This window comes from Mya arenaria, chromosome 16 (genome assembly GCF_026914265.1).
Source record: "Mya arenaria isolate MELC-2E11 chromosome 16, ASM2691426v1".
Classification (NCBI taxonomy): domain Eukaryota; kingdom Metazoa; phylum Mollusca; class Bivalvia; order Myida; family Myidae; genus Mya; species Mya arenaria.
Window position 1 is genome coordinate 17,193,556 of NC_069137.1, and position 22,114 is coordinate 17,215,669.

Sequence of the window (22,114 nt, forward strand, 5' to 3'; positions counted from 1 at the left end):
TCGGGGTTAAAGGCAGTGTCAAATCGAAAAATGTTAAATATGGTACCAGTCCCTCGCTTGCCTAGCGATCGGCATTTTAAGGGTACTACTCAGAGGCGGTTCTAGGATTCCACTTTAGAGGGGGCGTAACCTAGGGGCGTAACCTTTTGAATTGTGCCCCTCCCCTAGAACCAAAATTCATTTGGTTTGTTTCTCCTTTATTGAAATAAAAAGTAAATTGGACTATTATAGGGGAGGCATGCGCCGGGTGCGCCCCCAACCCCTGCCCTGGTACCGCGAGTGGTACTTAGCAAATGGTGTACTTAGTACTAGTTCAACGCAGGAAAGTTGTATCCCGTGATTCGGTGCTTAACACCAAGCAAGTTAATGAACCAAGGAGTCTCTTCGAAAATAGCTAGGGTCTCTTGTATCTCACTCAGTTTCCTCAAGTCTGAAATTGACTGCGAATATCTGTCAATTCTATCGGATGTCACTTATGGCGTTGAAACATAATTTAAGTCGTGATAGCAGCGTCACGACGGGGTCAAGACATAATGCAGCCAATAGGTGCAGGCAGACCTTGATATACTCCAATAAACAAACAAATCAGACAGGAATTTGTACGGTTAGGTCGGTACCCGAAATTTAATTTTACAAACGTCTTTTTTTAAAAAAACGGACTCGCTCCTATTTTGGCACCAACATAAATATTTCCGGTTATGCATATGAAAACACCAAACTGAAACTGTTTTATGATTTGTTACCGAAATTGCAGAAACGTACGTGTAAAGTACAAAAACATATTCTCCGTTTATTTTATAGCATACCCAAAATGGTACATTAAATGAAAACTGACAACAAAACGTCACGACCACAAGGACTCATACACCTTCACTTTTAAGGACATTTATCAACATTTTTTAAAGGGGTCCGGCCGCCTGTATCTTAGTTTAAACACTTGTTATAATTTGTCACCTATCATACGTCATACATAAAAATTGGTGTGTTTTACAAAAACACGAGCGAATCCCATGAATTTTGTTTTGTCAAACGAAAAAAAAGACGATGAGGAAAATAAATGCTGGTATTATTTTGCAATTTCAGTTTAGTTAGAAACTTTAGTCTGAGGATTCTTAATGTGTATGCAATAATACACTTCACTATGAATCGGTTTGAACTTCAAAGAAGAAAATTGCATGTCAACTCATCATAATTAGTTAATAAAATATTTATAACTCTGTGAACGACTTTTACTCATGCGCCGTCATACATCCGAGGCTGTTTGCGACAGAAAAATGACACAGGTAATACAAATGCAATTTAAAAAAAACGAAAATTAATCTTCTTGAAATCAGTTGAAATGTACATAAAACCCATATAAAACTTGAAGACTTATTACTGCCATATATGTTTAATGTAATGTAAGGAACTCTCAATATCTACTTATTTGACATGGCACCTGTTTAACGAGAATTTCTGACATTGTTAAACTTCAGTGCTAGACAGCTTGTAGGAAGGACCCCTTTGATAAATATGAAGAAGAGAGTACATATTTTAGGTTAAATGCCTCTAAATTGCAATGGCACCAAACCAGGATTTTACAACCATTAGGTTAATGTGACTATAACGAAAAAACAACAACATAAGAGTAAGAATTTACCGTCCACATAATCCTTGATGATCTCAAAGAACTCCATGTTGGTTAAGCACTCAACAAACTTGCAGAGCGAGAACGCCAGACAGGCTTATCAGAAGAATGGAGAACCGCATAGCTTTTGGCAATTTCTCAAAATTGCTCATCCCCACTACTTACGAATTTCGCCAACTATGTTTTCTTCAAAGCATAACCATTTTTGTGTCCAACATTTAATATTGGGCATCTCGTTGATTGCGACTTTTGTTTGAAATGCTGTTTAATTATGTTTGTAACAAATCTGCATCAATTAATTATCTGCCAAATAGTTGTCTTAGTGATTCCGCTCCGGTGGTTATTTGTTCTCTTAATTTCTAATGTAACCCGCATCATTGTTTTGGTCCGATAACTCATCATCAGTATATGCTTGAACTCTGATTGTTTGCTATAATTCTACTATGTTTTTTTCAATTATCAATATGTCATACTTTGCATACGTAATCAAACGGTTCTTTGGGATCCCCAAGAAGGTTTATTTTATCTTTATGCAAGCCAATATAACTTTGTAAAATATTTATCTGGTTTGTTTCTTTGTGAACATAATTTAATATTTAAGAAAAGTAAATAAAAACTAGTCTAATAGCACAGTGTGTGATTAAAATCTTTAGTAAACGTGTTGCTTTCGTGGTGCTGTGTGATTGTCCGGAAACATAACCACAATATATATTAGTTTCCATTAACGTTTATTTTAACTAACTTCCTTGGTTTGTCAATATCAAAAAAAACAACAAAAAACTAAATGGTTCCTTAAATGCCAAATGTAAAGTTATTAATATATATATTCTTCGGAGCAAATGCTGTCCGACACTTTTTGAAATGGAGTTTTTAAAATATGTGATGGGAACAACTAAATCCCATGCATTTTGGTATATTGTAGCATGACAGAGACAGATAAAAACATAACACGTTTGAATCTAGTCTTAATAAAGTTATCCAATAAGTCGTTTGATTTCGTCAAATACTATTACTATTTTCATTTCTGTAACAAGTACTTTTTCGAAGTTTGGGTATGTAATATACCTATGTTTTATTTTACCACAACCATTTCTTCAGGAAACAAAATTATAAAACAATACTTTGGCATGTAATTATAGTTTGTTTAAAATACTTGTTTGTTTGACTACAAGCATAATATTTTGGATTTCCCATTTAATTATTTTCTTTTTTAATTAATGAAACAACAACTGTTTAAAAATAAAATCATTTATTTCACACAATACAACATAAAGAACAGTCAAATACTATATAATGTACCATTTATTCAATGTTCAACTATGTAAAAATACCAAAAAGTGTGCACATGCTACACTATCAAAGCAATTTCTTATTTTGGGGGAAACAACACTTGCACACTCAAACAATATGTGTTAAAGTATAGTAAGTTTATTTTACTTATTCTGAGTAGTATGCAATATATAAGTCATGACAAAGCCAATTATTTTTCAATCTACTTGTGCTTTAGAGTTAAAGATGCACTCTTACTCCCAAACAATATTTACCACAATTAAAAATACCTTTCTAATATTTAAAAATAATAAATGTCGAAAACAATGGTTCTTGTGAAGGATACAACGTTTAATTTGAATGAAATGAGCAAAAAACACGGTATTTCTACGTTATGTAGACCACAGTAAATCTTTTAGCATTCACCAATTATTTAATATTTTTGAGCGTTCTGCTATAAAATAAACGGTTAAAATCTTGCTGTCAGTAATAAATATGTTCCAGAAATGCATTATTTAGTAAGTACTTAAAGGTTTATCAGTGTTGATACATAAATTTATGTTTGTTATACATGGGTATGTATTGATTTTGAATAAGATTGTCACTTTAAATTAGAAGGTAAGAAATGGAATACATTGCATAGTAGGAGATCAGCTATGTTGTTCACAGGATAGTTTATACACTTTTTAAATTTATTGTTTTGCAGTAATACAAAAAGGAGATTCGAAATATTTAACTGTCAGGTGACTTACATATTGCACGCAAGTATTACTATAATTTTCACTATTAGTGTTTTATTGGCATTTTACACAATGATACAACACAAACTACAGGGAAATATGAAGAAGAACCTGTCTATGGACACACTACAAGAACCTTAACGACAATGAACTAGATTCACATACATATTAACATTACATACCCTAATTCATACACCAGAAACAAGACTAACACGTCACTATAATTCTACAAATACTAAAAAACCAATCTATGAAATAATAGTGAACATATATATTGTTACAGTATGAGAATGTATAAACATAAGCTATGCAAAATGGATAATTTATGTTCAGGAACGTAAGTGCTTAGTATCCTCAATCTTTGTGCCATCTTGAGCTGTCGCAGTGTGTCAATGTGTGATCCCAGGCAGCTGAATATATGTAGAGTGGACACATTTTGTTTTGAATGCTTGGTTTGTGTTTTTCTAAGTAATTCTTGAAGTCGTCTGATCCTTTAACGAGAGCTGTTTCTAGCATTCGGTAATCATCAGTCCACTGTTTAAAATGGACATCAATTGTTTTGTACCATTCATCTATTTCGTCAGCATTCAGACCGACTAAAGGCATAATCTCAGTTGGATTCCCTAGGCGTTTAATATCCTCCTCCAGAGATTGTATCACGTTCGGTTGATTTGGATGAGAGCCTTTTGTGTCAGGTGGGTGGATACTTATGTATGTTCTTGCAGGTGTTTCAAGAGAGACATGACAGTCCGAATGCAGCCAGTAATACAAGAAACAGTATTTCTCAAGTTGCTTTGTTCTGAAATATAGTAGTTCAAATACAACGATGTACAAGGCATACACAATACTACGAGGGCAATCAAATCTAATAGAATATGAATTCAACCTTTTCACCCGGATACATTCATGTTCATATACAAAATGGTAAATAAAGCTTATTGATGTTTGTTTTTTAAGGTTGTGTTATTAAAACCTTGTTCAGCCAAAATCACTATCATGTTTTATAGGGTCAGACATCGAAATAGTGCATGTCATTCTGTCTGGTGTGTGTTTTCAATGATAAATAAAAAAAACACACTCTTTTTGATTACTTGCTCATAAAAACAAGCACGAAATGTAATTAAATATGAATTATGGTCACTTTCAAAATGGTGAAGCAAATTTTATTGGAATGAGATACACACTAAATGTCTGATTTGCATGTAACAAATATTCATAAATAGTAGTAGTAGTAGTAGTAGTAGTAGTAGTAGTAGTAGTAGTAGTAGTAGTAGTAGTAGTAGTAGTAGTAGTAGTAGTAGTAGTAGTAGTAGTAGTAGTAGTAGTAGTAGTAGTAGTAGTAGTAGTAGTAGTAGAAGGAGTAGTAGTAGTAGTAGTAGTAGTAGTAGTAGTAGTAGTAGTAGTAGTAGTAGTAGTAGTAGTAGTAGCAGTAGTAGTAGTAGTAGTAGTAGTAGTAGTAGTAGTAGTAGTAGTAGTAGTAGTACTAGTAGTAGTAGTAGTAGTAGTAGTAGTAGTAGTAGTAGAAGTAGTAGTAGTAGTAGTAGTAGTAGTAGTAGTAGTAGTAGTAGTAGTAGTAGTAGTAATAGTAGTAGTAGTAGTAGCAGTAGTAGTAGTAGTTGTAGTTTTAGTAGAAGTAGTAGTAGTAGTAGTGGTAGTAGTAGTAGTAGTAGAGGTGGTAGTAGTAGTAGTAGTAGGAGAAGTAGTAGTAGTAGTAGTAGTAGTAGTAGTAGTGGTAGTAGAAGTAGTAGTAGTAGTAGTAGTAGTAGTAGTAGTAGTAGTAGTAGTAGTAGTAGTAGTAGTAGTAGTAGTAGTAGTAGTAGTAGTAGTAGTAGTAGTAGTAGTAGTAGTACATGTTTGTGTTGTTGTTAGTGTCATCTGTCTCTGTTAGCAATGACCACATTTTCGCGTATGGTCAATGTCATTGGAGTTGCTCAAATTATCATCAGTGAAATAGTGATGCATGTTCTGTTCTGACTTTCTTATTGACAGCATGTCATATTTAAAGGATATTCAAACCGACATTAAACGAATAGTCTGTCAAACACAATGTTACCAGTGTGACGTCACCAGGTTGTGTAGGGATTACGGTTTTAAGTCTACCGATGCATGAGCCGTTTGGAGGTTCTTGCATTATAATAACTAGAGCCATGTAAGTACAATTAAATCCTGACGGATTTCATGGAGTACATGTTAAATAAATATCATTTTGCTAGTGAGTTCGTTTTTTTTTTCGTAGCTTAAGTTTGTGTTGCTAGGGAATAATTAAATAGTGAATTGTAAATTTGTCTGACTGCCTATCAAATTCTTAATTATCAGTATCAAAACATATGTCCTCAGTTTTTGATAAAACAACATATATTCAATCCAAGTATTTGATTTTTAATTGTTTTCTTAATTTTAATCGAAGAAACATGTCTATGAAAATAATTAGGAAACGTTGTTAAGGTTATGTACATAGTTGCAGTACTGCTCTAAATTTATCTCGGCGATTGCGTGTTTAGTATTACTTTACCAACTGTATGATCCACACATACTGACTTCTGTGGAACTTCTGCTTGACTAGTTATATCTGTTCAAAAGCTTTCAGAGAAAACGAGAGTCATTACAATTCAGATGCAACTTGGAATCGACATTATATAAGTAGTGTCGTAGATGCAGACAATCAAGGACAGGGTAAACTCACACGCGAAGACAATGTAAGACACTGCATAAATAACAATCGTAAAACATAAATCATTCACCTCAAATTCTCTTCCGTCAGCTTTTTATTCATTTCTTCATGCCTGAAAGGAACACATTTAAGACATATTTTAAACAATCCAAACGTTAGATTCATCCGATTGGCATAGACACCTAATGTTGAATATTACTGTATTAACATAGTCGCTTGCATAACGAAATATTAATAAAAAAGCTGTAAAATATAAATAATTCACCTCAAATTTTCATCCTTTAGATCTTGAATCGATTTTTCCTGCCTGAAACGAAATCATTTAAAGATTATAATAACATAATTGCAACATTACATTCATCAGATTAGTCTAGACACCTTATGTTGAACCAAAAAGTATATTAACACATTTGGGAAATGTAGAATTAAAAACAAAAACATTATTTTCGAGAAAAACCAATGTTCAAGCCTTTTTCACAAAACATAAATTAATGACGAATATCGGATGAAATGTTTGTTGCAAAAATTGTTTTCAAACAGTCTCTATATTGACACATTTATTTTTCTGTATTTGAAAATATTTTCGTAAATTAAGATAAAAAGTATTTAGCACGAATTTACAAATTTAAAACATATTCAAGTGCATTTTTCGGAAAATCTTATCCTATCTATGTCATGTTCGACGAATTTTGCTAGTTCGAACATATCATTCACTCAGAGGATAGTTCAAGGCAAGCAGAGTACAGGCATTATCTGTTCGTATTCATATAACCATTAGCAATGACCACAATATTGCGTGTAGATATAGAACTGAATCATTTTCATCAAACCGGATAAAAATAGATGGATAATGCCATAGGAGTTGTTGTCACGGATGAACCTTATTTATTATAATAGCTTTACTACAGGGCCTCAATTGTGCACATACGATAAATGAAATAAAGTTTTTGGCTCATTTTGGTAGATTGTAACATACCGGTACGTAACATACTGCTAACAAACACCGGTACGTAATATTTTGAGAACATCAATGGTACGTTGATTTGCGAAAATTAACGGTACGGGACATACTGCAAATACTTCTGGTATATACCCTTATCGAACATTAACGATATGTAACATATTGCGAACATCACCGGTGCGTAGCATTTTGCGAATATCAACGGTACGTAACATTCTGCAAATATTTCTGATCTGTAGCTTCATCGAACAGCAACGGTTTGTAACATACTGCTTACAGCACCGGTACAATATATACTGTGAACATCACCAGTATGTAACATTTTGCGAACATCACCGGTACGGAGCATATTGCGAACATCACCGGTACGTAGAAATTTGCGAACATCACCGGAAGAAGCATATTCCGAACATCACCGATACGTATCATATTGCGAACATCACCGGTATGTAGCGTACTGCGAATATCAACGGTACGTAACATTTCGCGAACATCAACGGTACGTAACTTACTGAGAATATTTCAACAGGAATATTTGAGAGTATCCCTTTAATAAGTGTTAAAAATACTTAAACACAAGGATGCAAACACGGACGCCAGGTCTTCAATATGAAGTATTAAGTCCGTATACATTTAACGCACACTCTGTCAAGCAAAATGCTTACTGTGTGACGTCGCCAGGTTGTGTCTCGATTACGGTTTTAAGTCCACCGATGATTGAGTCGTTTTGAGTTTCATCAATAGATGCATTAAAAATAACTATAGCCATGGAAGTACAATTCTATCCTGACATATTTCAAGGAGTACTGTAAATGGTGCGGACAGATACCTGTTTACGACTGATTAGCTACTGATTACTTGGAACCAGCTAACTAGTGTTCTTAGTCTCGTCCACGTATACCAATTTCCAAATGTGTTTAAATAAATGTGAAGAGAAGCACATTGTCGAATGCTGCTGAAATGTAAATCATTGCCTTTTCAAACGTTATATGCGTTTAACTTTAGCGTGAATAGTGTCTGTAAACATGACATAAGTGGCTGCCTTTTGTAATCTTAAGTGTTCTTTTGCAATTTGGTCAAATCCCGGTCGTTTTTTGGTACCTTAGGTTTCACAACGCTATGTCAAATAAAGTAGGCATTACTGTGTTAAATAAAATATCATATTGTTAGTAAGTTAGTTTTTTTTATTCGTAGCCTAATTTCGTGTCATAACTAGGGGATTACTAAAGAGTGCATACATTTACGCTCGTTGCAGCTACTTTTTGTTTCCTTTCGCGTTTTTGTTTCTATCAAATTCTTAATTATCAGTATTAAAACATACGTCCTCAGTCTCTTGAGAAACAAGTTATATTCAAAGCAAGTATTTGATTTTTAATTGTTTTCTTCATTTTCATTGAAGTAACATGTCTGTGTAAATAATTAACAAACTTTGTTAAGGTTATGCACATAGTTGCAGAACAGTTCTAAGTTTATCCCCGCGATGGAGTATAAAGTATTAACTTTACGAACTATATGATCCATACATACTTTATACTGTAGAAAACTGTTTCATTCTATTTAAATACTTATATCAGTTCAGAACCATTCAGAGTAAACGAGAGTCATTTAATTTCAGATGAATCTTGAAATTGACCTTATATAAGTAGTGTCGTAGATGCAGATAATCAAGGACAGAGTAAACTCACACGCGAAGACAATGCACGATACTGCATATATAACGGTTAATAAAGAAATCGTAAAACATAAATCATTCACCTCAAATTATCTTCCGTCAGCTTTTTATTCGTTTCTTCCTGCCTGAAAAGAAAATATTTTTCAAACAATCCAAACGTTAGACCATCCGATTGGCATAAACACCTAATGTTGAATCAAACTGTATTGAAATAGTCACTTGTTTTGACTAGTGAAAGTTTAATAAAAAAAGGACATAAAACATAAATTGTCGAGCTCAATTTTTCATCCTTCAGATCTTGAATCGTTTTCTCCTGCCTGAAACGAAATCATGTAAAAGTTATTATGACATAATCCCATCGTTACATTCATCTAAGTAGGCTAGACACCTTACGTTGAAACAAGAAGTATTTCAACACATTTGGGAAATGTAGAATTAAGAATTAAAAATAAAAACGGTATTTTCGAGACAAACCAATGTTCAAGCCTTATTTACAAAACATAAATTAATGACAAATATCGTATGAAATGTTTGTTGCAAAATTTGTTTACAAACAGTCTCTTATCTTTAAACATTTATATTACTTACTTTGAAAATAATTTCGTACATTTAGAAAAATAAAATTCAGCACGAGTCTACAACTTTAAGACATATTCAAGTGTTGTTTTTTCGGAAATTCTAATTCTATCTATGTCATGTTTGCGAGTTCGAACATATCATTCACCCAGAGTATAGTTCAATGCAAGCAGAGTACAGTAATTATCTGTTCATATACATATAAACATCAACAATGACCACAATTATGCGTGAAGATATATAACTGAATTGGTTTTCTGAGGGACCTCAATTGGGCACATATGTTAAATGAACTGATATGAAAATCAAGGCTCATTTTGGTAGATTGTAACATACCGGTACGTAACATACTGCTAACAAACACCGGTACGTAGCATTTTGAGAACATCAGCAGTACGTAGTTTTGCGAAAATTAACGATACGTAACATACTGAAAATAATTCTGGTATGTGCCTTTATCGAACACTAACGGTAAGGAATATACTGCTAACATCACCGGTACGTTATAGACTGTGAATATCGACGGTATGTAACATATTGCAAACAGCACCTGTACCGGGCATATTGCGAAAGATCTCCGGTACGTAGTATATTACAAACATCGCTGGTGCAAAGCAATTTGCGAACATCACGGGTACGTAACATTTTGAAAACATTACCAGTACATAATATACTTAAAACATCAGCGGTATGTAGCATTTCGCGAACACCAACGGTACGTAACATGCTGAAAATGTTTGTGGTATATACCTACATCGAAAATAAACGGTACGTAACATACTGCATACATCACCGGTACGTAATATACTTTGAAAATCAAGGATATATTTAAGGATTAAAATTCGACATGTTGCATATTATTGCATACCTTACCCCAATTTAGTACAACATGTCGAGTTTTTATATTTATATTACCATTCATTTAAATCACATTTCTGCTAAAATAAATAGATTATTCAAGAGCATTTTCTCTTTTTTCTTTCTCTCGTTGTTCTCAACGGTGTGTATATTAGAACAGCTATCGTAACCTAATTTTATACGACAATGAATGCACAGATAACATAGTTCCTTATTTGTATGTTTATTTTCTATCTTTTCAAGGTCAATGCTATTATTAATACGTATTATTGCATAAAATATGTGTTTTCGGTCCGTTATCGTGGTGTATTAAAACGCAAAAACCTGGGCGTTATTGGTAGAAAACGTGCATTATTCAGTAAATTTACGTGCCGTTAATGCCCTGTTTTTTATTTTACATATGCGCTATCAGGGCCCGCATCATAACAATGAAGGCTGAGCGACCTGGTTTCTGACCGAAAGTTGGTAAACGATGCAAACTTTTGCACAAAAACATAATTTAGCATATATATAATGTAGCTGCATACAAAAACCAAAACATGAAATAAACCACATATAACTTACATATGTTCTGTCGAGTTGTCTTTTCATGGCAAGCTGATGTGTTTACTAACGATTTTTTTATTGCAGTTGTTTTGACTATTAAAAGCATTAAATTATGTCTAAAACGACTAGCTCCTCCGAAGTTTAGTTATTTCTGTCGATTTTGTTCAGAACATACGACTTGTATGTCCAGACTTATATCGACAAATAAGTCGGTTATAAAAGCTCATCAGAGCTTTTGTTGTCTGTACATCTGTCTTGCCGACTTTAAATAAATTTTATCTTATCTTATCTTATCTTATCTTATCTTACATGATTCGATTACGTCGTATGCAATGAACAAAGAAATTTCAAACATTTTTTTCTCTGAAGGTGAAGATGCTGTACATTTTATCAAGAACATGTTTACACAATTTTCAGGCTTAAATTAGTTATCAAAACAAATAATGGTTAAAGTAGGACTGTATAGGTAATTAATTGATTACCCAATTGGTATTGTGTGTAAATAATCCCAATAATCCTGTAATTTTTTTCAAAACGAATGGACACTGCAAAATATGGCGTTGAAACAAAATGCAGCTGCCGAGTTATATTGCGGCCCGAATCGAGCTTAATGAAAAACTGTTTCAATGACATCACTTATGACGTCATACAAGCACCCGTTAAGTTAGAAAAAAATATTTTTAACTAACTGTTGTTGCATTTTCGTGACATTTAACAGCCTTTTTAAACACAAACGTTTCTTCACCTATTCCATCTATTTTGACATTATCTTATGTTTAATCTGCTTTACTGATTACAGTTTTGCATGTTGCCAATGATTTTACTACGAAATATTGAAAAAAATAGTTCCGTAGTAAATATGCCCCGCCCATTGTATTATTGCGCCGAATGACAGGACAGAAGTATCGAACAAACGCACGCGATATCGATGGGAAATGCCATTGCACTTTATACAGAAATAAAGTGCAATTGGTAAACAACAACCATCGTTAAGGAATGAAGTGTGAATCTAAATATATCTATATCGAACATCAACGGTACGTAAAATACTGCAAACATTACTGGTACGTAACATATCGAGAAAATATTCGGTATGTTGCATATTCCGAAAATCAACGGTACATGGCATATAACGAACATAATCGGTAAGAAGCTTGCTGCGAATATCACCGGTAGGTAGCATATTACGAACCTCACCGGTAGGTAGCATATTACGAACATCTCCGGTACGTAGAATATTACGAACATCACCGGTACGTAGCATATTACGGACATCTCCGGTAGGTAGAATATTACGAACATCTCCGGTACGTAGAATATTTCGAACATCATCGGTACAAAACATATTGCGAATATCACCGGTAGGTATCATATTACGAACATCTCCGGTACGTAGTATGTTACGAACATCACCGGTACATGGCATATTACGGACATCTCCAGTACGTAGCATATTACGAACATCTCCAGTACGTAGCATATTACGAACATCTCCAGTACGTAGCATATTACGAACATCTCCGGTACGTAGTATATTACGAACATCACCGGTACGTAGCATATTACGAACATCTCCAGTACGTAGCATATTACGAACATCTCCAGTACGTAGCATATTACGAACATCTCCAGTACGTAGCATATTACGAACATCTCCGGTACGTAGCATATTACGAACATCTCCAGTACGTAGCATATTACGAACATCTCCGGTACGTATTATATTACGAACATCTCCAGTACGTAGCATATTACGAACATCTCCGGTACGTATTATATTACGAACATCATCGGTACGTAGCATATTACGGACATAACCGTTACGTAGCATATAACGAACATCTCCAGTACGTAGCATATTACGGACATAACCGTTACGTAGTATATTTCGAACATCTCCAGTACGTAGCATATTACGAACATCTCCGGTACGTATTATATTACGAACATCACCGGTACGTAGTATATTACGAACATCACCGGTACATGGCATATTAAGAACATCTCCGGTATGTAGCATATTACGAACATGTAGCATATTACGAACCTCAACGGTACTTAGCATATTGCGAACATCACCGATACTTAGCATACTGCGAACATCAATGGTACGTAGCATATCGCGAACATCAACAGAACGTAACCTGCTGCAAATATTTGTGGTATGTACCTTCATCGAACATCAACGTTACGCAACATACTGCCTTAAATCACCGCTAAGTAATATACTGCGAATATCACCGGTATCTACCTACATCGAACATCAACGGTACGTAAAATACAGCAAACATAACTGGTACGTTACATATTGCGAACATCACCGGTACGGAGTATATAGAGAACATCCCCTGTACGTAGCATATTGCGATCACCACAGGTACGTAACATATTGCGAACATATACGGTATGAAACACATTCCAAACATCACCAGTACATAGTATATTACGCAAATCACCGGAACGTAGCTTACTGCGAATATATCCGGTACGTAGCATGTTACGAAAATCATCGGAATATAACATACTGCGTACATCACCAGTACGTAGCATTTTGAGAACATCACCGGTACGTAGCATATTACGAACCTCACCGATACGTATCCTATTACGAACATCATCGGTACTTAGCATATTGCGAACATCACCGGTACGTTGCATATTTTGAACATCTCACAAGTACGAAGAATATTACGATCATCAAAGGTACGTAGCATATTGCGAACACCACCGGTACGTAGTATTTTGCAAACATTACCGGTAGGTTGAATATTACGAACATCACTGGTACGCAGCATATTGAAAAAATCACCGGTACATAGCATATTGCGAACATCACAGATACGAAGCATATTTCGAACATCACCGGTACGTAGCATATTACAAACATATCCGATACGTGGCATGTTTGGAACAACACCGATACGTAGCATATTACGGACATCACAGGTACGTAGCATATTACGAACATCACCGGTATATATCATATTACGAACATCAACGGTACGTAGCATACTGCAAAATCACCGGTACATAGCATAAAGCGAACATCACCTGTACGTAGCATATTACGAACATAATCGGTACGTAACATACTGCAAATATCACAGGTTGGTAGCAAATTGCGATTATCATTGGTATATAGGATATTATTAAAATCGCAGGTACGTAGCATATTGCAAATATCACCGGTACATAGCTTACTCGAATATCACAGGTACGTAACATACTGCAAATATTGCGATTATCATGGCACGTGGCATATTACGAACATCACGGGTACGTAGCATATTGCGAACTTCAACGGTACGTAGCATACTGCTAACGTATACGGTGTGTTACATATTCCGAACATCACAGGTACGTAGCATATCGCGAACATAATCGGTACGTAGCATATTGCGAACATATACGGTATGTAACATATTCCGAACATCACCGGTACAAAAAAAACTGCAAACATCACCGGTACTTAGCATTATGCAATTGATAATTATTACCTGTGTAACATAGCATACTCCAACATCACAGGTATTGTTTCGTGCAAACATAACCGGTATGTCGCATATTGCGAACATCACCGGCACGTTTCAAATTTCGAACATCACGGCTACGTAGCATATTGCGAACTTCAACGGTACGCAGCATACTACGAACATCACCGGTATGCAACATATTACGAACATCATCGGTACGTAGCATTATGCAATTATTACCTGTGTAACATAGCCTTTTAAAACGTAATATGCATTTAACTTTTAGCGTGAATAGTGTCTGCGAACATGACATAAGTTGCTGCATCTTGTAATCTTAAATGTTTCTTTTGCAATTTGGTCAAATTCCGGTCTCTTATTGCTACTTACGGTTACATTACGAACTATATGATCCACACATACTGACTAATGTGAATTTGTCTTATTCGGTTATACTAATTACATCTGTTCTAAACATTTCAGAGTAAAAGAGAGTCATTTTTATTTCAGATGCATCTTGGAATCGACTTCTTATAAGTAGGGTCGTAGATGCAGACACTCAAGGACAGGGTAAACTCACACGCGAATACAATATACAACACTGCATAGATTACGGTTAATAAAGGAATCGTAAAACATAAATCATTCACCTCAAATTATCTTCCGTCAGCTTTTTAATCGTTTCTTCCTGCCTGAAAGAAACACATTAAAACATATTTCTAAAACGATCCAAAGGTTAATTTCATCCGATTTGCATAGACACTTTATATTGAATCAGACTGTATTGACATAGTCACTTGTTTTGCATAGTGATTAGATTAACAAAAAAGCCATAAAACATTATTCACCTCAACTTTTCATCCTTCAGATCTTGAATCGTTTTTTCCTGCCTGAAACGAAATCATTTAAAAGTTATTATGACATAATCCCATCGTTACATTCATCTGAGTAGGCTAGACACCTTACGTTGAACCAGCATTTGGGAAATGTAGAATTAAGAATTAAAAATGAAAACGTTATTTTCGAGACAAACCAATGTTCAAGCCTTTTTACAAAACATCAATTAATGACAAATATCGTATGAAATGTTTGTTGCAAAATTTGTTTACAAACAGTCTCTTATCTTTAAACATTTATATTACTCACTTTGAAAATAATTTCGTACATTTAGAAAAATAAAACTCAGCATGAATCTAAAATCTTAAGACATGCTCAAGTGTTGTTTTTTCGGAAAATCTAATACTATCTATGTCATGTTTGCGAGTTTGAACATATCATCCACCCAGAGTATATTTCAATGCAAGCAGAGTACAGGAATTATCTGTTCATATACATATAAACATCAGCAATGACCACAATTATGCGTGAAGATATATAACTGAATTGTTGTCATCAAACCGGACAATACTAGATGGATAATGCCATAGGAGTTGTTGTCACGGATGAACCTTATTTTTTAAATAGTTGTACTGCGGGACCTCAATTAGGCACATATGTAAAATGACTTAATATGAACACAAAGGCTCATTTTGGTAGATTGTAACATACCGGTACGTAACATTCTGCTAACAATCACCGGTACGTCGCATTGTGCGAACATCAACGGTACGTAGTTTTGCAAAAATTAACGGTACGTAACATACTGAAATAAAATCTGGTATGTACCATCATCGAACACCAACGGTACGTAACATACTGCTAACACCACCGGTACGTTATATACTGTGAATATCGACGGTATGTAACAAATTGCCAAGAGCACCTGTACGGAGCATATTGCGAAAAAACACCGGTAAGTAGTATATTGCAAACATCGCTGGTGCAAAGCAATTTGCGAACATCACCGGAACGTAACATTTTGAAAACATTACCAGTACATACCATACTGTAAACATCAGCGGTATGTAGCATTGCGCAAACACATACGGTCCGTATCATTTTACAACATCACCGGTACATAGTATATTACGAACATCACCGGTACATGGCATATTACGAACATCTCCGGTACGTAGCATATTACGAATATGACCGGCACGTAGCATATAACGAACATCACCGGTATGTAGCATATTACAAATCTCAACGGTACTTAGCATATTGCGAACATCACTGATACTTAGCATAATGCGAACATCAGTGGTACATAGCATATTGCGAACATCGACGGAACGTAACATGCTGCAAATATTTGTGGTATGTACCTTCATCGAACATCAACGTTACGCAACATACTGCCTTACATCACCGCTAAGTCATATACTGCGAACATCACCGGTATCTACCTACATCGAACATCAACGGTACGTAAAATACTGCAAACATAACTGGTACGTAGCATATTGCGAACATCACCGGTACGGAGTATATAGAGCAAATCACCTGTACGTAGCATATTGCGATCACTTCCGGTACGTAACAAATTACGAACATTTACGGTATGAAACATATTACGAACATCACCAGTACATAGCATATTACGCAAATCACCGGAACGTAACTTACTGCGAATATATCCGGTACGTAGCATGTTACGAAAATCATCGGTACATAACATACTGCGTACATCACCAGTACGTAGCATTTTGAGAACATCACCGGTACGTAGCATAAAACGAACCTCACCAGTACGCATCATTTTACGAACATCACCGGTACGTAGCATATTGCGAACACTACCTGTACGTAGCATATTGCGAATATATACGGTATGTAACATATTCCGAACATCACCGGTACGTAAAATACTGCAAACATCACCGGTACGTAACATTACGCAATGTAGAATAAAGTATTAAACTCTCATAATTAGAGACGCTTGAATAGTTTAATAATTAATTTAGCTTTTTGAACCCTTCTGAACATCCAACGTTAAAAATGTTTAATGCATTCGATTTTATGTTGCCTATATTTTTATACTTATGTTTACGAAAATGATCATAAGTACAATTGTTATATTTGTTCTGATGACACCACATATTGTATTATGTGATAGTCATAGTTTCAATACTTCATCAATGCTTTTATTTAACGGAAGGGATTGCATAGCTGTCCAATGTTTCATGATATACATAAATGAAGTGAATTTCGTCTCCATATGTTTCAAAGTTTCATTGTTATGTTAACAGTATTGACGACACATAGTGTCTTGCGTTGGCGGCTTGGCATTCACAATAAGATGTATCAATGTATAAGCATTGCGGATTTTGTTTCACCAGAACACATGAATAACAGGCGTATATCAAGTTAAAATCCCACGAACGGATTAAAATCCAGATCACCGGTTACCATCCTTGGTGATTTGTAAAAGGATTTGACCTTGATGCGCATGATTCTTTTCCATGAATACTAAGGAGGAAAGCACATTATATATTAGTATTCACAAAGGCATGGTTAAGTAATGTTTGTCTGATAGTCAGTTACTAAACTATTTTACGCTATTAATCATGTTATGCTGAATCCTAAACCAAACACGTGTTGTACAGAATATGTGTGCTTAGTTTGTACACTTTGTAAAACAAAGTTTACGAATATATTTCAGGCTAGCAGAGAAAGGGCCTGATCATTTTGTGAATATACAAACACCTGTTTACATTTTTTGCTAAAAACCGTACTGCCAAGTACATCTATAAACTGTCATTGTCAGCAACAACGACAATTCTGCATAAATACTTAGACATGTATTTTTCATTAAATCTTACAAAAAGAGAGTTAATGCCATAGTATTGTCGTTAGTAAACATAGTGATACTTGTCTTTTTTCTCATCATTAGGTTAACAGCATAGCTACATGTCACATTTTGTGGACGTTCATTCCGTCATTAAATGCATAGAATGCCGAAAAAAACGATACCAGTATAAGATCACCAGGTAATGTCGGGCTTCCGGTTTTGAGTCTGCTGATGCATGAGTCGTGTGGAAATACAATGTTCATATTATTTATAAGAATTATAACCCTTGTATGCTGATTGTTTTGATCAAATTCGTTTATAATATTAGTGAAACATATATTGTCAGTTTTACATATGCGAGAAACAAGATATATTTTATATTATATAACAATGTTCTTGAATTTTAATTGTTTCCTTCATTTTCATGTCAGGCACATGATTATGTGAATATAAAAAAATGTTGCTCAAGGTATGTACATTGTTGCCGCACAGTTCTGAGTCAATCTCGACCATGCACTTTTTGTAAAAAAAGAGTTGTATGCTCCATACATTCTTTATAGAAAACTGTTATTTTACATAGTTATACCTGGCCAGAAAATACGAGAGTCATATTATGCCTGATGCATCTTAAAATCGACTTGATATAAGTAGTGGGCTTATTTGTTTATAGGTTTCATTTTTGGAATATATTGTATTTATATTTGGAAATGTCCTATATCCAAGAAATGGTAAGCTCATATGCGAATTATTTTATACGAAACTGCATAGAGTCGTGAGCGATAAACTATGTACCTCAAATTCCCTTCCGTTAGCTTTTTAATATTTTGAAACTGTCTGAAAGAAACACATTTAAGACATAGTATTTAACATTCCAAACGTTGAATTCATCCGATCGCCTAGTCACCTTATGTTTAATCAAACACTGTTGACATAGTGATTTGTTTTGCATATAATCCGTAATAAATGAAGGAGTAGTAATACAAGAGCCGTTCACCTCAAATTAGTATCCTTCAGTCTTTTAATCGCCCTTTCCGGACTGAAACGAAAACATTTAAGACATTATACTACATAATCTAAATGTTTAATTCACTCGATCAGCCTAGACAACTTACTAGGTTAATCCAATCAATATTGCACATTTTTAAGTGTATAATTATAAACAAGAAAGTTACGTCCGTGACCAACACATGTTCATGCGTATTTCAAAGAAGATTGGTTTATAATAATTAACGTATGAAATGTGTGATTACATCAATATATTTCTTTCTTTTATAATAATGTCTTACAACCATAATTAAGCATAAGTTTACGACCCTAAGACATATTCAAGTTTTCTTTTTTTTTAAAACCTGACAATAGATCTGTGATGTTTGAATGGATTTGATAAACTGATGGCTAAGATATGCACAGAAATAATATTTTCCGTCCAGAACATTTATGCTATATAAGTCAAGAACGTGTAAGATACAGTGCATATAAAAATGTTCCAGATTACAACATTATTTTGTAGTTCGATTATCATAAATGTTTAATTGTATAAAAATAAAGATGACATAGGAAACGATATATAAAATGTAAACGCTATTCATTTAACGGAGTTTTCTTTTTTGAAATGGTGACGTCACTACGGCTTACCAATACTTTTATATAACATGTTAAATATAAAGCAAATTGAGTTGCGATGTGAATTTCTGAAAAACATTTGTTTCTGCTGGTTGCAAAACTTAATATATATCTCATTTGTTGAAAAATATAACACAAACTTGATGATTAATATGTCATCACATTTGACGAGTAAAGTAAAAAGAGTGAGAAACTGGCGGTAAGAAAAGCTCAGATAACTCATATTGTGTTTTCGGTCCGAAGTATTATGTAAGATAAATCTCGATTCCATTATTGCAATTCCTCCGTTTAAATGTTTAAAATGGTATATATTAAATCAACCAGTTGACATATGTAAAGTACCTATTAAATACACTATCTGTTACAATGAATATGATTTGGTTTCGATTTTGAAACGAAAATTCATCAAAATTATATCGCCGACAGTTGAAATTTTGCGCTGAAAATGCGTGTTGTTATGGATACTAGAAATTAATATACAACGTTTGAAATAATTCACCATTTTTATACCATCAACGTAGTATTCGATTGCAACTTACTGCGTTTTTACTTACCCCTCATCCAAAAGCATTGTGAATGGAATTTATAGTTAATATGCTTATATTCCGTGAAGTTCCCGAAAAAATCTATTGATTCAGGAATGTTCGCGAACTATTTTGAAATAATCAATGTTTTTCTCATTGAGCTGAAAAGTGAAAACAACCAATCATTAGTTAGTTGCTATGTCAGGATGTCTGTGAACGTTTTGAAAATCAGGTGATATTTGTTTTACTTAGTTTTATGAAGGTGATGCTGCATTTGTACACTAGTCATAAGGTTCATAACAAGGGTCAGGAATAAAAATAATGGTTTCATAATGTCCTGATTACATTTTACAATATGTCTGCTACAGCGATATTATTAAAATGAATGATGATTATAAATAGGTAAAGGATATTAAACATAGTACAGCATTAACAAGCATGCCACTAGGGTTAACGTTGCTATAATTTATTCTAAGAAATATTAACATTCCCGTAGTAGCATGGCTATGTTCATAACGTATTCCGGTACTAGCGTAGCAATGTTAATAACGTGTTCCCGTTATATGCATGGTTACGTAGCTTACGTATTAACGTATAAGCATGTTAACAAACTTGGATTCATTTGCTGGTGAATTGTTAGATATTGTGAATTTTAGGGATTGTTTACCCCAAGACTGGCATCGAATGATCATTTACTCTTTCATAAACTCTCCCCAATAATGTTAGGTCTTAAAGGTGAAACTTGCTTGCACTTTGCTGAGTAAATACAAACTTCAGTTATTATCGTGACAAAGAAAAGTTAAATATGTTGCACACTTAGTTGTAAATCTGATTTCGAAAAGTAAGTTCCTTATTTATTTTTTATTCCTGACCCTTGTTTGATTAAAATTCGGTTTATGCAATATAATAAAGTTTGTAATATCTTCCTTTTTGTGATTTATTTCATGGCCTTGAAACTAATTTGCACGCGTATACAATCACGCAATCATTAAAGATTTTGCGACAGAAGGAGACGTATCTTATATCTTAAATCCAAACATATGTACGTACAGTATGTATATAAGGATGTCGTATTTTAAACTGAAGTTTTTTACATAAGTTATACAAGAATTATGAAACACATTTTGAATAGTTCCTGAACATTCCTGAATCAAGTTTTCGCCTAGAAATGCAATTACTTTTTTATTTATATTCACGCATTTGTATATAAAACAAAATAATATAACTACTTTTACCATGGTTGGCTTGCTGTACATTTTCATTAAAGCCAACACTAGATTGTAACTTTGTTATCATCCCTTTCGATATTGTTGCTCATATATACAAATAAAATTTAGCATGCACGAACTACGTTGGGATTAATTCAAATTTATATGTGTGGATGTATTAACACTAGCTTTATGATTAATAAGCTGCCATGTAAGAAGAGTATAATTGATACTGATGATATACATTAAACATACAATAAATGATTTGTGTTTTCCGACCTGATAAATTATGTTAAATACATCTTAACACATGTTAAGATACATTGAAACTAAAATAGAAGCCAACATTGGAACATTATGTTTTCATTTCATTAACATCATCGCCATTTAAATGAAAGAATGTATACATAAACGAGTTTGCGATACATCAAAAGTTATATTTTTAAAACTGAACATACTTACAATTGTCTCTCTTCCTTTTCCCTGAAAGGAGAAATACATCAATCAATAGTTAAACGAGTACGGTGTATGTGATAAATTGGAGATGCATATGCACGCGGAAAGAAGGGGTTTGTTGACGCACATAAAGTCATATAATAACTCGTGCATAACAAAAAGGGATAATACGATGATTGAGTAATGTCCACAATTGGTTGTTTCTCTGACATCGGAGATAATAAATTATTGTTATCGAAAATT

General features: G+C 34.1%; 2 protein-coding genes across 2 annotated transcripts; both read right to left on the minus strand.

Moving 5' to 3' along the window:
• Window positions 1-2,962: 2,962 nt before the first annotated feature.
• On the minus strand, window positions 2,963-6,460 carry LOC128221902 (uncharacterized). The gene is made up of 2 exons (XM_052930554.1): window positions 6,378-6,460; window positions 2,963-4,435 (listed from the first exon to the last, which is right to left on the minus strand). The coding sequence occupies exons 1-2, from the start codon at window positions 6,407-6,409 to the stop codon at window positions 3,991-3,993; spliced, it is 477 nt and encodes a 158-aa protein (XP_052786514.1). The 5' UTR covers window positions 6,410-6,460; the 3' UTR covers window positions 2,963-3,990.
• Window positions 6,461-6,568: 108 nt separating this feature from the next.
• LOC128221455 (trichohyalin-like) lies at window positions 6,569-20,254 on the minus strand. The gene is made up of 7 exons (XM_052930063.1): window positions 20,238-20,254; window positions 19,055-19,096; window positions 15,239-15,280; window positions 15,041-15,082; window positions 9,216-9,257; window positions 9,024-9,065; window positions 6,569-6,614 (listed from the first exon to the last, which is right to left on the minus strand). Exons 1-7 carry the CDS (start codon window positions 20,252-20,254, stop codon window positions 6,569-6,571), a joined length of 273 nt encoding a protein of 90 aa, XP_052786023.1.
• Between the last annotated feature and the right edge of the window lie 1,860 nt (window positions 20,255-22,114).